We start from the raw sequence: 15679 nt of genomic DNA on the forward strand, positions 1-15679 counted from the left end.
CTAAATTATCAATCAGTTACTCAATACCCTCTATGTCTTACTAAGTCTTGGATACACAGTGTGCTTTTAACTCTTAAGTACGTCACATTTCAGAGTAGTCAAATTTCTAGTGTTCGGTAGCCACATATGGCTCTTGTGTACCATACCGAACAGTGCACCTCTAGGGAAAGAGCAGAGGATTGATGATTCATTCGGAAGGACGTGTGCATGAAGAAAATGTAAATGGCACATCAGGAGAGAACAACAATGGAGTACACCTACTTAAATGGAAAAGTGAGAGAGAGAGAAAAAAACTATCTGAGGAGATAACAGTTAAACCGTGAGCTGAGGGCTGAGCAGCTACCCAACAGCATAAAGAGGCCAACAGGACTGAGCAGAGTATGTAAGGGAATGAGTGAGAAAAAACATCTGGCGTGTGGGGAGGGGCAGGAAAATAATTTCCACAAATACCTTAAGAAGGAGTGGAGAAACTGACACATCATAAGAGCATCTCTACTCTGAGTGCTTTGAGATCGGCGACTTTCTCTGTCCTCGCACCGGAAACAATACCTAAATCATAACAGACACTGACTGGGTGAAGGTGTATGGACTAATGTTTGACTGACCAGGGGTCTGAGACCTGGGAGAGCAGGTACCACCATCATGCTGATGACGATACTAGTAGGTACTGGGCATAGCTTGTTTGTTTCCCTTTACTTGCATATGCTTTCTCACAAGCATCTCAAGGCAATCACAAGTACAAGAAGTTTGTAGGATCCTAGAGAAGAAAATTATTGTTTTAGAGAGCTATAACATCCAGAAAGAGTTTCAAATGTTGAGATTTGTGGCAAGTGCCCATAAGTGAGTAAAAGACCTGGTTGGTGTAGACAAGGAAATTATGCATGTTTTTGGCTTGGCCAACACTGATTAGCCACCAGAGGAAGATATTGAAAGATCCACAGGACCGTTCAAATTCCTCTACTTCCTTTTAAGAGTTCCTCTTTTATAGAGCAGAACTACATGTCCAATCTTCAAACCACACTTTCCAGGAATCGTAGATTTTATATTTTTGTCTCTACAAACTTGGGTTTGAGGCAAAGCACTAAGTGCTTTATTGGCGACACATCAGTGCTGAATCAACTTTCACTGTGGAAATCATTCATGAGAAGCAGTCCAGTTCATGTCATCCCGCTGTACTGCCAACAGCATCACCTTCAACTGGGCTTGCACTTCAGCAAGTTTCTGCCTGTCCAACCGACTTTGAAAAACCCCTTCTTCATAGCAATGCACAGGGACAGGATAAATCACATGTTTCAGTTCCATTAAGGATGTTAACTGCTGCAGAAGACTCATGAGCACAGGCATTGTAATAGGGTTGTGTGTTAAGCTAAGAACACGGAGGTGGGAACAGTGACTCAGGGCTGGGAGGACAGCAGAGAGAGCAGAATCAGTTATCCGGCAATTATTTACTTCCAGATGTTGCAGGGTGCCTGAGACATTCTCCAGGAGAGTTTGGAAGGGCCCATAAACCTCTGAAAATATCTGGTTGTTACTCAGATTCAACAGTGTTAGGTGGGTTGCCTGAGGGCTCTGGGACAAGGCAGTAACATCTCTGTTAGAAAGGCCACAGTAAGATAGATACAATGTATCCAAGTCAGGTGGCAGGACTCTGTAGAGAGAAAAAAAGAAAGACTATTTCAGGAGAATGAGGACTGTGCCAGGGGAGCGACCTCTAAAGTACCATTCCTAATTCTCTATAATAAACTGATTTGTACATATTTTACAAAAGTCCTTAACTATGGGAGCTTTGCAGTCAAACTAAGTAGATCTGTGACCCTGAGGAGGTGACTTTTCTACTTTGAGATACAGGTCTTAAATCTGTTAATACTGCACAACAGCAATTATTATATAAGGTTGTGGGACACTTTAAGTGAAATAAAGATATATATGCTTAGTATATACAACACGATCAATGGTGGAACTTCTTCATTTATTTGGTGAAGATGGGTCCAGCAAGGCAGTCAATTGGGGACTTCCTTGACTGTTTCCCTGAAGACGAGTTCTCCAACCAGGGTCTCAGCCTTGGGGATAATGCAGGAGCAACAAAACTGCCCATGTTAACTATTATGGCAAGTCCATTGGGACATTCATCTATGATGGAGCATAAAGTGTTTCTCCATTGAAAAGTTTTCTCTACATCTCCAGAGAGCTGTAAACTCCAAGAAAGGAAGGTCTGAGTGTTTATGCCATTGCATTTACAGACATTTCATAGTGTCTGTGCATGGTCAACTGAATGAGTGAGCACATCGTCCTTCTCTAATCTTGTCTTTCTATCACATGGAGGTACCTCTCATGAGCCCGGCCAGTTTCAGACTCCCAACAGTGCCCATGCTGAGGTGGGAGGAGAAATAGGTTACGAGGAGCTTATAAATACCCAAGTGCGGTCTCTTATGTTTTAACAATGGTGTGTTCAGGGAACCCAGGTTCTTCCCTGCCCCCTCACCTGAGCAGTTTTTGCAGCTGATTTTTGAGGTAGAAGAAAGATAAGCTGAGTTCCTTAAGATCATCCAGATGCCCAAGCCAGGCAAGGAAATTTCTGAAATTTCTCCCCTTACAAGAATGAAAAGGGATATTAGACAGACTAAGGCTAGTCAGGTGGATCATCTGAGACAAAAGTGTGGTGACTTCACTCAGATCAGCCTGATCCACCTCCAGGTGATCAGTGCATCCCATATCCAGAACCTGTAGGATACTTTTGTCAGAGGACATGTTGTCAATTTGCAAACTTCTGCAGCAGACATGCAAGGAACCAAAGCTCTTCTCAACTTTACTCAACAGGAAAGAAAGAAATTGATTCTTTCTCAAAGTACTACTAATGGAAAGGTCCACTAGTAATTCCATGGGTTCCCATGAAGACTGAGTCTCAGACTCTGAATGAATAATCCCAAGGCACCTGACATTATGCTGGACTTCTCTTATTTTAAAGATGGAATGCTGAGAATAAACACAAGACTGTGAACAGAAAAGAGACGTCGTCCTGATCTCTGAGCATGTTGTCCTACAGTCGTGGTCCTGCCTTAAATCCAGAATCCTCAGTCTTGGTCGCCTGTGAGGAGAGGAGACAGGGCACAAGAGAACTAGCTGATAAGAAACTCAACCCAGCAAACTCAATGACGAGAAGCAGGGGCAGAACCCTTTCATTCTGGCTCTCACTCTATATACCAATCACCTAGAAGTGCTTTCCATATGAATTCAGCATCTTTTGCTATTTCACCCATATTTCTTCAAATCTGGCCCTCCCCAGTCTCTATGTCCATGTCTTTGTGGCCATGTAATCACACTCAAGAGGTAAATCTGTCCATAGTATCCGCAGTCACCTCTAATAGTAACTGATGAACTCCGTAAGACAATGGCATCCCGAAAGTGACCCTATGTGTTCCACCAATATCTCCAAAGAGATCTTCAGCATTCACCATTGGCTACTCTTGGGAGACTGTTAGGAACCCCCTGCCCCAGGCTCTAGCATACCCTCCTGCTGACTCACTACATCTCTATTGCACATAGTCTTACCGAGGGGAAGAATTCTGAGCAGGAAGGATCTGCAGACCATCAATCATGGCTTCCAAGATTTCATAGTATGACTCCTCTCTAATCAAAGTCCCAATATGGAGACAGCGAAAGGGCCAAACTCTCACCAGTTCCTTTAGTACCTTCGTATGCCCACCCAAGAAGGCAGCACCGAACAATGGAACAAAGAGGTCTCGTGGGAGTTCCTCCAGGGCGTGGATAGCTGCAGGCTCATTACTCAGCAGACTCTTCGCAGCAAGCTCTAGCAGCGTGGCTGTGCCCTTTTGGTCCATTTTCATCAGCCTGCTTCCGAGTGTTGAGTATTTAGAAATGTTGAGACGATCTCGAAAGTCTCTCGTTTGCCTTCAATGTTAGCTATGGAGAAAATGTTTACTGAATAAGTGTACAGTGAATCAGACCGCCACCTCCTGTGACCTCTGCAATAGCAACAGAATAAAAATAGATATGCATGCGTGTAAAGTATATAGAGGTGTTAGTATGTGCTCATATAGACTTCTAAGATTTACATAAGTGTGTGTATGTATATATATATGCACATGTATATATATGTGTGTGTGTGTGTGTATATATATAGATACAGATATAGATATATATACATATATAAGTGATTTACACACATGTGCATATAATTCCAATAGAAATTAAAGTTAAGTTGGCAGGAGTCAATGTGGACCACCTAGCTGGCATCCTCCCAATATTTCCTCCACAAGGGATACAACCCACTAAGACGAGAAACGTAAATCTACACAAAAGCCACACCCTCATTGTTATTTTTAAATAGAGAATGCCAAAACTTCAAAACACTTGCGAGTGAAAAAGGAAAACTCGTGAAATCCCAGCACACAATCTGTCATCACACCCCCATCACTAGGCTTTGTGGCAAGCAAAGACAGACCGAGAAATGCTGCAAGACCTACACATGAAGAACGATGGTTAGCAGCTTTAAGTCGATCTAAAACTACGGCAGAATGCCTAGGCACAGAGTAAGTCTGAACATACCTAACAGGTGTCCTGAAAGATGAGAGCAGGGACTAATGGGAAGGGACTCCAAAATATGAGCATTTAGGTGGGTGAGCATGATTTCAAGGTGCGTCTTTGAAAGACATATCCTCTAGGGAAGGACAAAGGCAAAGAGGAAGAAAAAAGCATCTTTTGGCACTCGAGTAATGACGTTTGTAAAGGAAACAAAAGGGAAAAATTAAGCATCATGCCGGACACGAGAGGGCCACAAAATCAGAGCACTCTCGCCTTCTCCCTCCATCGCCAAGACAAACAAACAAAAGAAATACAGGATCTGGACTTTGCTGTACTGACAGAAAATGGCATCTTTAACCTTGGAATCTTGTGAAGGAACCCATTAGCATACAAATGAAGAAAAGGAAGGGGCATTCCATACAAAATGCTGCACAAAAAGATGAGGAAACAAAATGTCACCCATATTAGTCAACCACAAAGTAGAAGGAGACCGTAAGTCAACAGAATAAATTACACTCGAGCACGGATTTTGAGGACATGAAGCCTGCCTTGAATCAGAATATTTTTAGAAATCCAAACACAGAAATGGACCAAAAAGAATGTCTCCGGTAAACATTTTATATCCAGCAGGGGTGTTTTTCAATTATCACAGACTCCGTGGTGGAAATACTTTTCCACCATGGAGGAACTTAGGAAATTCCGCACACCCTCAGGCCTTCCTGAGAAATCTAATGCAGCAGAGGTCTGCAGACAGCGGCTCAATGTGCCAAGGGTTGGTCAAGGGATGATTGAATGTGTAAAGAAAGAATTATTGAAACGAAGCCACGGTCATCATTTATGTATTGCGTATGGATGCTTTTGCACCACAATGACAAAACTGAGCCGTTGTGACAGAGACACTGCGGCCCACAACCTTAAAATATTTACTGGATGCCTGTTTGGACAAACTTTGCCAAGTATTCTTCTGAAGGACGAACTAGGATTGTTATCTCACATGTGACGACTGTGAAAACATCAGCAAAATATCTCATAGTGAGGATGTTACATCAAATAGGAAAATAAGGTGGAGGAAAGCCGGAAAGACTACTTACTGTAAGGTGGTTAATGCCATGAGAAAGACAAATAAACAAACAAACAATTGTGCAACCAAAAATGAGAGAAGTAACAGGAATTGAAAAATGTGCGATGTACTTTCCGAGATAACGCAGGAGATGAGTGTCAAATGATACTGGGGAAAGAAAGAAACAAACAAATGAATGGAACCTGTCTTTGGTTGGTGACAACGTGACGCAATATACAGGTGATATACTGTAACATTGGACCCATGAAACTTATGTAATCTTATTAACCAATGTCACACAGTAATTCAATTCAATTAAAAAAAAGAAAAGAAGTGGCTAAAATGATTTTTTTTAAAATAAAGCATTAACACAGACAAGAAAACATCTTAACAACAGCCAAGATTCACAACGAAGACAGAACAGGAGTATTTATGGACCAAGTGACACAGTAACCAGTTTTAAGAAGCAGAAAGGCAAGGGGACTTGTATACAAACACAGTAAGAATGGGAGATTTAATACACCAGTGTCAGTACAAGACAGATCAAGTGGTACAGAAAAAGAGTATGGGCATGGAATGTCTACACACCATAAGTCATAAAGTGAACAAATATATGTGTGTTTGTGTGTGTATCCTAAGACAAGATAATATAACTTCCTCTCAAAAATTGATTGTAATTATCTCAGAGAAAGCATCATTAATTTACAAACAGTGGAAAATTTATAGGCAATCTTCTCGAATCACTGCTACAAAATTAAAAGTAGTAAAAAGCTAAAAAGAGGAAGGCTGTTCACCAGGAAATTTTTCAAAGACTCTGAATGAATAAATGTTCAAGTAAAAAGGAGATGCTATTCGAAGTTACAAAAATGATTAACAGAAATGATAATAACTACATAGCAAATCTATGGGATACATGTAATGCAGTAATCAGAGGTAAAATCAGAACGCTAAAGACTTTATGACTATAAATGAAAGAATAAGAATGAGTGAATTAAATAACCAGTGAGAGAAAATCCAAGATACAATAGCATCGAAAAAGATTAAATGCATATGCGTAAACTTAATGAGAACATCGGCACAAAATTTCAAAACACTCCTGAACGACACCGAAGGAACTTCGAATAGAGGAAAAGAAACATTCACCATACTTGGATATAACTCAACATTAGAAAGAGGTCAATTCTCCCTAAGTTCATGTATGAATTGAAAACAATATCGAAAATATCAACAAACTGTGATATGGTTAGACAAGTTGCTACGAGGGTCGTATTAATTTTTTTGAAATGCAAGAACTGCCAGGATAAAAGTTAAAAAGAAAACCTCTGCCACAGGCGTAATGACACCAGACGTTAGGGCACATTATAAAGCTTCTGTCATCCCAGCACCGTGGAACTGGCATGAGAAGGTAAATAGGCCGGTTTTGGAACAGAACAGAAACCCCAGAAATGCACCCAAGCACATGGAAATTTTAGTACACGATAAATGGTCATATCAGATCACAGGGGCAAAGACGGACAATTATTAAGGATGCTGGAACAATTGAGATATTGCGGCGGGGGGAGGGAATAAAAGGGGATCTATATCATACGCCATACAAAAAAAGTAATTGCAAATGGTTGAGGCATTTAAAGGTAACAAATGAACCATTACAAGTTTTGAAGATGAAAAGGCAGAATTATTCTAAAACCTCAGTATAAGGAAAGGCTTTCTAAATGTGGCTCGAATTCCAGAGGCAATGTAAGGAAAGACTGATCAATTTCACTATGCAAGTTTTCTTAAAGAAAATGTATGGCAAACACGTCATAAGTAAAACAAAAGGCAACTGACAAACTGCAATAAATTATTTGCCACATACACCCCAGACAAATGGATAATATCCCAAATATATACAGAACTCTTAAATACTGAAGAACAAAGGGCAAAAAATGCTGTAGAAAAAGAAGGGCAGATTATTCAACAGATGATTCAGAAAAAAAAAAACCTATGTAAGACGCTCCTCAGACACGTCCTGAGTGATATCTTACTCGCATCTACACAAACACATATTAAAACAAAGCAAGATACCATTTCTCACCTGCCCTTTTGAACAGAGTTTTAAAATCAGGGCAACACTTTCTCTTAGTGAGGCTGTAGGGAAAGTCACTCTGATGCTTTGGCAGTGGGAGTGAGAACCCGTACAACCTTCTGGAGAGAAATTTGGAAATACCTACCAAGACTAACCATGCACTGAAATTTTTGCCCAAGTACCCCACTACTGGGAATGTATCTTTTGAAAAGGTAATTCCACCTATATGAATATATTCATGCCCAAGGTTATTCACTGCTCAGCATTGTTTGTAATTGCAAAATATTGAAAACAATGTCAATGCTCATACACTGGCGACTGCTTGAATGTGAGGGAAACAGCCAGACAACAGACTCCAATGTAGCTGCAGAAAAGAAAGATGAAGCTCTCGATGGAATGTTAAGGAGTGATTTTCTGGAATGCTATTAAGTGAAAAAGAAAACGTGCAAAGGAGTATGTGCAGGATGCTATATCCTTCATTTAACAAACAAGGGAATGAATATAAGAAACCTTACGTACCTGCTCATTTCTGCAAAAGACATACGGGAAAGTTTAGACCAGAAATGAGAGAGCCTGGTCATCTACAGGGGAGTGTGGGAAAAGAATGGGAAATGTTGCAAATGGCAAAGGGGTAAACGGATGAGGGAGAAATGACTTCTCTGAGCATACACTTTTGTATAACCTGGACTCTCTGAATAACCATAAGGTATCACAGGCCCCGAATTTAAATAAACAATTAACGTCAACGAGGAAGTGGGGTAGGGATCCAAACTCGAATGCAAACTCCAGCAAATTAAACTGTGTTACAAATGGATATCTTAACTACACTGAAGAGGTGAGGATGGAAAGTGTTAAGCTCAGAGACTTGGGAAAAAAATACTTTGATTGCATCCTCTGAGGCTAGAGACAATGAGAACTGTGCAATGAGATCTGTTTCTAACATGGGCATTGCTTAGCATTTCAACAACAACTCCATGCAGTCACTGGAAATGGACAAATAAGTAATTACCGTAAATAATGAGGACCAAGGTCAGAGGAAGAAGTTGCACGGAAGTCTAGGATGCATTGAAATCAGAAGGATCGGTAGGAGCTCCAAGCTTTTAATATCGACACCTACAGGATGGTTAAAGATATGAATGTAGATGCATCTATAAGCAGCACAATATACACACAAAATATTTCCTACCTCTGTTGATGGTGAGAGCGTGGCAGCAATGAAGCCACAGGATCAGTGGATACACACTGAGCTACTGCTTTCTAAATGTCATTCTCCAGGAAAAGGGCTCCTTAAAGAAACTGTTGGATTCCAGGACTATAGTGAGGGAAGAAACACAAGAAGAATATGACCATTAGATGGGCCAGTGAGGAAGGAAGTGCACACAAAACGAAACAGTCATGTCTAAAGGTCACAGGTCCAACCCAAAGGAGTTCCCAAGGGCCAAAGCTAGGACAATTCAAGGAAGGAAATAAATGATGATACACAGTTCACCTTTGCCCAAAGCACGGTATAGGAGCATCGACCCCAGCACAGTCAAAAACCCAGGTATAACTTCTGACTGCCCTAAAACTTAACTATGGTGGGGCCTAGACTTCTGGGAACTCAATCAACCTGCAGTTGGGAAACCACGACTGACAATGCCAACATACTGTTTTCGATCTGTGCTTGGTCAAATCAGCAGATGAAAAACCTGCAGGTCAGAAGGGCCCACCCTATTTACTGTAAGAAAAAAACATCTGTGTGTAAGTGGCCCTGCATACCAATGGAGTAATGTAGTTCAAACATGTGTTGCTGAAAAGTCAAGTGTAATTATATTATAACTCACAGTTACTCATGAGTCGATATCGATATACATTATTGGAGTGAATAATTGGAATCAATAATCAGAATTACTTTTTACGACATAATTCTTGTTGATAATTTAAAAATTTATAATTAAATAGGGGAGAAAGGACAGCTCTTCAGGAGAATGCCCATGAACAAATATTAAAGCAATGAGGGAACCAGAAAGGTGCCATTAGGTGTCAACTGTTGTCATCAAGATCCCCAGATGGATTCCAAAAATAGTGAGAAAGAGTCTGAGAAGAAACAGGATATTTCTATTTTCATGTATCTCCTACATAATGAGGATTACTTACAATTGGGGATATAGAACTATTACAATGAAGCACCATAAATGCCAGCACCTTTAATAAGTGATCAAGAAGAAGATCATCAGTAATACAACAACTAACCATCCGGAACCTCCTACATGATGAACTGAGAAGGAAATACAATAGCTTTTGCAGTATTGTGCTATTAAGGCCCAACAATACACATGCCTTGACATCTTGCGAATACCCGGAGGGGCGGAAATGGCCTAAGCACAAATCTCCTTTCCTATTGTACTCCCACAAATATGGTCTCCTTTTCAAAGAGCCCTCCTCATCATGGGAACTAGGCACAGTGCCTGCTGATCCTTGTGTAGCGGTATTCAGTTTCCCCCCAGCTCACAGAATTATTCCAATAGGCTAATCATACCGTCCAGGTAAACCAAGGGGCCCATCATCTTCTTGTTATTACACAGACTGTCCTGCACTCTGTCTGCCTATGCACTCTCTACCACAGGGCAGCACCTGTGAGGCTATATCTGACCTGCAATGCTCCCTTCCATTAATCGATGAGTAAATAGTACCTATAAATTGCTGTGGATCTTATATACCATGCTCAGCCACCCTCATAACCCTAGGGTGGAAATCCCTCCATCACCATTGGAAAGAAGGGCTGGAGAACAAAATAGGCATTCCTGCCAAAGGTGTATAACTCCAGTCCAATCATAAGAAAACACAAGACACACCAAAATGGACAAACATTCTATAAAATACTTGACCAGTATCTTCAAAAGGGTTGTGAGAAAGCCAGAAGACTGAGTAACTGTCAATCCAGAGGAGCTTGAGGAGAAATGATGGCCAAACACAATGCGGTGACCTGGATCCTGGAAAAGGAAAGGGGCAGCAGTAGGACAACGGTGAAATACACAGAAAATAACTAGATCAGTTAATACTACCTGCATCAATGTTAATCTCCTGCTTCTGATCACTGACCTACGGTAGGTAAGATGTTAACGTCAAGGACATATGCACGGAGACTTCCTGAACTATTTTTCGCAACATTTCTGTAGGTCTTAAATTACTTCAAAATAAGGAAAAATGACAACACCGGTGGTTAACGGAAGGCTTATTCCATAAATGATACTGCTCAGTAACAGGTTAACCTTCTAAAATAGAGTGAGGAGGATGAATAGAATGATGCATAAAAGCTCATGTTGCATCATCCATTAGAAAAGGAGTTCAAACTGCTTCAAAGAGCCCACTGCAATGAACGAAACTGCCGACGTCACCAAGACGTACATTTACGTATACAGGAAATGAAATACAATGGGGGTATGCACACTGTCTCCAATTCAATATGCACAATTTAAAGTCTGGGATGTGAAAACCAACCCGAAACAAAATTCACACGCAAAGGAGAAATATTATTATTATTATTATTATTATTTTTTTTTTTACGGAGAGAAAAAGCTATTTGAGGGATTTTAAAGGGCGAGCGTAACATGATCGGCCATAGAATTAAAACGAATCCCACGACAGGCTGGAGGACGCATGGAGGGTGGACAGGGCAATGGTTCTGCTGAGCGATCCACTTGGATTGCCTTTTCGTTAAACTGAAACTTTGACCCTGGGTCCGTTCGGCAAATATGAGTGTAACCTGTAGAAAGGATACTGTTGTAATTTACCTGGTTGGAAGAAGAGATGGACGAAGCTTGGCACCCACCCACGACCTCAGCAGTGGGAGCCCATTACTTTACCTCGGAAGCTCGTCACGAACAATCACCCTTCAGCCTAGTGCCAGGGCACCAACGGTTCCTTCTCGAAGTCGAACAGCCTGGAGAGGACTGTGATTGGTGCAGCTTTGGTCAGCTGACCCCTCCTTTCGCTCAATCAGCTCTGTCGTGGGAGGCGGGACCAGACTCCTGACCTGCCCCGAGGAACCGAGTCCTGGAGAATTCTGCAGGGGTGAAAAGGTTGTGATTACGCTGAGCCCTACGGACTCTAACCCCCTTGGGTGCAAGGTCAGGGGCCGCACAGTCTGCCCGTGATCTGTGTGCTGTCCAGCCCGGGTTTCTACCAGGCCGGGTGTCAAACCCAGAGAACTAACGTGCATATTTGTCAGCTACGCAGCAGATGTTTACGTAAAAATGAGTGGCCCGGCCACTGGATGAAGAAATCCTGTCAGACAGTATAGTGTCCCCGTTGCTCCAACACACTAAAGAAGGAGTCGAGCCCCACCAAAGATGGGAAAATGAGTTCTGACCTCTGGGTAGTGAAGCCAACTCAGCATTTGCACAGACACCCGACGAAAGCAGCACGAAGGAGAAAACTCCCACCTGTCCAGTAATCATCCTATCAATGCCAGGGATAGCTAATAAGTGTTCATTTTTCACCCTCACTTCACAGTCCTGATTCCACATCTTCCACATTTGTGTCTTTTTCTTTTTCACATTATTTACCACCTTTGACAACAATATATTTTATTCCCGTGCTGGGGTTTGTTTATGTTTTCGTTTCTGTTTGTTTTGTTATGTTTTGTTTTCAATTGTCCATTTGCCATGCTGGAAACATGTAGATTCCGGGAGGGCAGAGATATTTGTTTATTGTTCATTAACGTCTGCTACTTTCCTGTAGTAATGTCGGGCTCAATGAAGTCTTGGATATTTGTTGAATGAAGAAATCAATTTTTCTCCAGCCACACTAGCCTCTGTTTTGCTTCTCTAACGCGAAGTCACTGAGCATGCCCTCATGCCGCTATGTGTTTTCCTGTTACAGCCTGCGCCCAGATATTCTGGTCGCCTTACCATATAAGTCTTACATTTTCCATTATGACAGTCAGTATTTGATCATACTTTTGGGGCTTTTTTTGCTTCACTTTAGGTTTTGTCTTTAATCTCTTTTTGTGTGTCCATTTTTAAATGTTTGTCTCTTAGATGCTACTTGCAGCTAAAGAAGCATACCAGCTATGATTCTGTTTACTTTTGCCGTATGATGTCATTATTTAGTAAGTTGAATAATGGTAGATATCTTCAGATATCTTACTATTGGATCTCTACTTTTAGGGTTTGTTATGGCGCGTTCAAATCTAAGACCTACGGAGCCAATTGAGATTAATTATGAGCCTTTATTAGCTGGCCAGTGACTGATTCTTGCCACTAGAGAATCAGCCTTCATTAGCCAGCCAGCGACTGACTCTCCCCACTAGAGAGTCAGCACGGAGCCTCCAGAGGAGGCAGCTTATAAAGCCCAAAACTACATCCTGGTTTGCCTTAATCAAGCAAGCAAGCAGATTACAAGAGCCAAAGTTAGCTGTTAGCATCTAGCACACAGAAATATGGTTTCTGGTGGACAGCTATGTTATCTGTACTCCAGCGGCAATATTATTTTATTTTTCTTCTTGGGAGCCTTGGAGCTATTTACTCCTAGGCAGCTGGCACCTGGAGATATCACTCTCTGCCCTGTCCTTGGGGCTGACTTACTGAGGAATTGATACCAATAACGATAACAATATATTTTCCAAAGTAGTAATGGCCGGAATAAAGAGGGGAGATGTGAACAAGGAAGATGTTATTGAAATGCATTTTTTTACACTGTTACAGGCTTTGCCTCTTAGTAGCTACAAAACCTTGGACAGTTAGGGTGACTCTTGCTTGATTTTGTTATCCATCTTAAAACGACAATGACATTTGATGTGACCTCTTAATGTTCTTGATGGTGGTTTCATTCCGATGAGTTTTATATAAGGGCTTAGCAGAACACTTACCAGTGTTGGTAAATTAATGAGAATAATAATCATCATTGACTGTAAGTTATCAGAATTTAGGTTCAAGAGACTTGGTCTTCTCCTTAGCCTTGATATCTTAAAGATAGTTTGCAAATTCCTAGAAGGCCCCTTAAGCCACACTCTACATTACAGTGTGCTTCAGTCAAAAGAAATAATAAGCCTCTTCAATAGTATTTACCATGAGTGCTTTAAAGACAATATAAATCTTTAACCTGGTATCACTATGTTTTCCGTCCTTGGGTGGTAGACAGTAGAAGTAATTAGGGTTTCCAGAAGAAATCGTCAAAAAACCTAGGCAGGGATAATGAGACAGAGTGTTCTTCAGTCCAAGGAAAGCATATTAACCCAGCCCAATTCAGTACTGCCTAAACAATTCTGAACAAAAAACAATGGAGAGGTCAGACTGGTATCCCACTTGTGTTGAGGGAAACCATGCAGGGTGGGGTGATAAATCACTCAGCTTTCTCTAGGTGGAGGATTCCTTGGTACAGATCAGAACAGCAGACACTTTTCAAAAGCACAATGTTAAGGCAATATTTTTTTTCTTTTCCTCTCATATCCCCTAAAAGAATTTTGAAAACAAGTACTCTCACATTGTTAATTTGCATGGGACATAATTCCTTGTGTATTGTATATGCTACATGTGTTTGAATATCCTTCCCCCCTAAATTTTGGCGCTATAAATGTACAAATAAGCTATAGAGGCATACTTTGCTTTATTGTGCTTTGCTTTCTTGAATTGTACAGATGTTGCATCTTTTTACAAATTTTAGGCCAGTCTCTCCCCTAGCAGAAAGATTACAACTTTATTTCTTGGGATGATCTTGTGCCAGAACCACAATATATCCTAGGTATGCATATACGTGTGCTGGGGTTATTTTGCAATGGACATCACTATATAAATAAGCCAGAAAAATGCAGTTGACCAAAATTTTTAGTATGGTTTAAGTTTAGGAATGTCATCTACACAAGAGACTGTGGTCTAGGACTACTGAAGGAAGTCTTATTGCTGAGAGCAAAGAATGCTGAGAGAAGAGTGTATTTGTACTAGTCAATGCATCTTCTGTAATTGTGGAGAAATATTTGTGGGGCACACATAAATTCAGGATGCAAAGGGGAGGCACATGTTGACTTACTAAAGAGCCTATTGCAAAACATTAATTTGGATTTAGGAAGCCCCTACATACAGTCACAGGATGGAGTCTGCCCTCAAACCTGATATCTGTCCACAACCTAGTTCATATAATTACATACAGGGGAACACATCAATAATGTAAAACGCAGAAGAATTTTCTCTAGCCTACATGTGCTCAACTGATTGTTATTGGGATTGAATTTTGAATCTGTTTTCTTCCAGGCATTTTACAATTTCAGAGCTTCCATTTCGGTCTTGAATTCACCTCGCATTAATTTCGGGGAGGAGTGTAAAAAAAGCATCCAGATTCTTTATCCCTCATGTGGATATCCAGTTTTCCTTGCATCATTTATTGAAGAACTGTGCTTTCCTAATTTTGTGTTCTGGGAACCCTTGCCAAAAATAAATTGACCGTATCTGTGTGATTTGGTTTGGCTTCTCCATTTTGTTTCACAGTTTGTGTGTGTGTGTTGTGAACTATACTGTTCTGATTATGACATGTTTGTCATACAGCTTGCAATCAGGATGTGTGATGCCTCCAGCTTTCTTTCTCTTTCTCCACATTTTTTTTTCTTTTGGCTCTTCAGAGTTGTCTGTGGTTCTAAATTCAAAGACAGTTCTTTTTTCCTATTTCTGCAAAAATTGTCCTTGTAATTTTGATGGGACCACATTGGCTGTGTAGATCATTTTTGGTCATATGGACATTTTCACATAATTAATTATTTCAAATCAAGTTATGGGCTGTTGTTTTAGTTATTTATGTTGTCAATGTCTTTTGATCTGTTTTTGATATATTATGCTTTTTTTTACCATTTTGTTCAAGATAGTAGACAAAAAATCAGTGTAAAAGAAAATGGAAAATGAGAAGGCATTCAAATTTGAAAGGAAGAAGTGAAATTAGCCATGTTTGCAGTTGATGCAGTCTTATATAGAACATCCTAAAGACTCTACCGAAAAACAAATTAAACCAATAAACGAATTCTATAGAGGGGAAGGATAAAAACA

General features: G+C 40.7%; 1 protein-coding gene across 2 annotated transcripts; it reads right to left on the reverse strand.

The window, feature by feature from the left end:
• Window positions 1-595: 595 nt before the first annotated feature.
• Window positions 596-11538, reverse strand: LOC107498742 (melanoma antigen preferentially expressed in tumors-like). 2 transcript variants are annotated; one of them, XM_016122220.2, is made up of 6 exons: window positions 11441-11538; window positions 10535-10639; window positions 8854-8979; window positions 3550-3921; window positions 2483-3085; window positions 596-1648 (listed from the first exon to the last, which is right to left on the reverse strand). In XM_016122220.2, the coding sequence occupies exons 4-6, from the start codon at window positions 3843-3845 to the stop codon at window positions 1135-1137; spliced, it is 1413 nt and encodes a 470-aa protein (XP_015977706.2). In that variant the 5' UTR covers window positions 3846-3921; window positions 8854-8979; window positions 10535-10639; window positions 11441-11538; the 3' UTR covers window positions 596-1134. The 2 variants fall into 2 exon arrangements, with proteins under 2 accessions (XP_015977706.2, XP_036082768.1); XM_036226875.1 differs by lacking the exon at window positions 8854-8979 and having other exon boundaries at window positions 10530-10639.
• Window positions 11539-15679: the final 4141 nt, after the last annotated feature.

This window comes from Rousettus aegyptiacus, unplaced genomic scaffold (assembly GCF_014176215.1).
Source record: "Rousettus aegyptiacus isolate mRouAeg1 unplaced genomic scaffold, mRouAeg1.p scaffold_m13_p_9, whole genome shotgun sequence".
Lineage (NCBI taxonomy): Eukaryota > Metazoa > Chordata > Mammalia > Chiroptera > Pteropodidae > Rousettus > Rousettus aegyptiacus.

What these genes read in the sequence shown, in the direction of transcription:
- LOC107498742 (XM_016122220.2), bottom strand. Translation starts at nt 3,845, where the DNA reads ATGAAAATGGACCAAAAGGGCACAGCCACGCTGCTAGAGCTTGCTGCG. An exon ending in GCTCAGAATTCTTCCCCTCG is followed by an intron (nt 3,086 to 3,549) that starts GTAAGACTATGT and finishes CTCTCCTCACAG; the next exon opens with GCGACCAAGACTGAGGATTC. An exon ending in CAGCTGCAAAAACTGCTCAG is followed by an intron (nt 1,649 to 2,482) that starts GTGAGGGGGCAG and finishes TTCTCTCTACAG; the next exon opens with AGTCCTGCCACCTGACTTGG.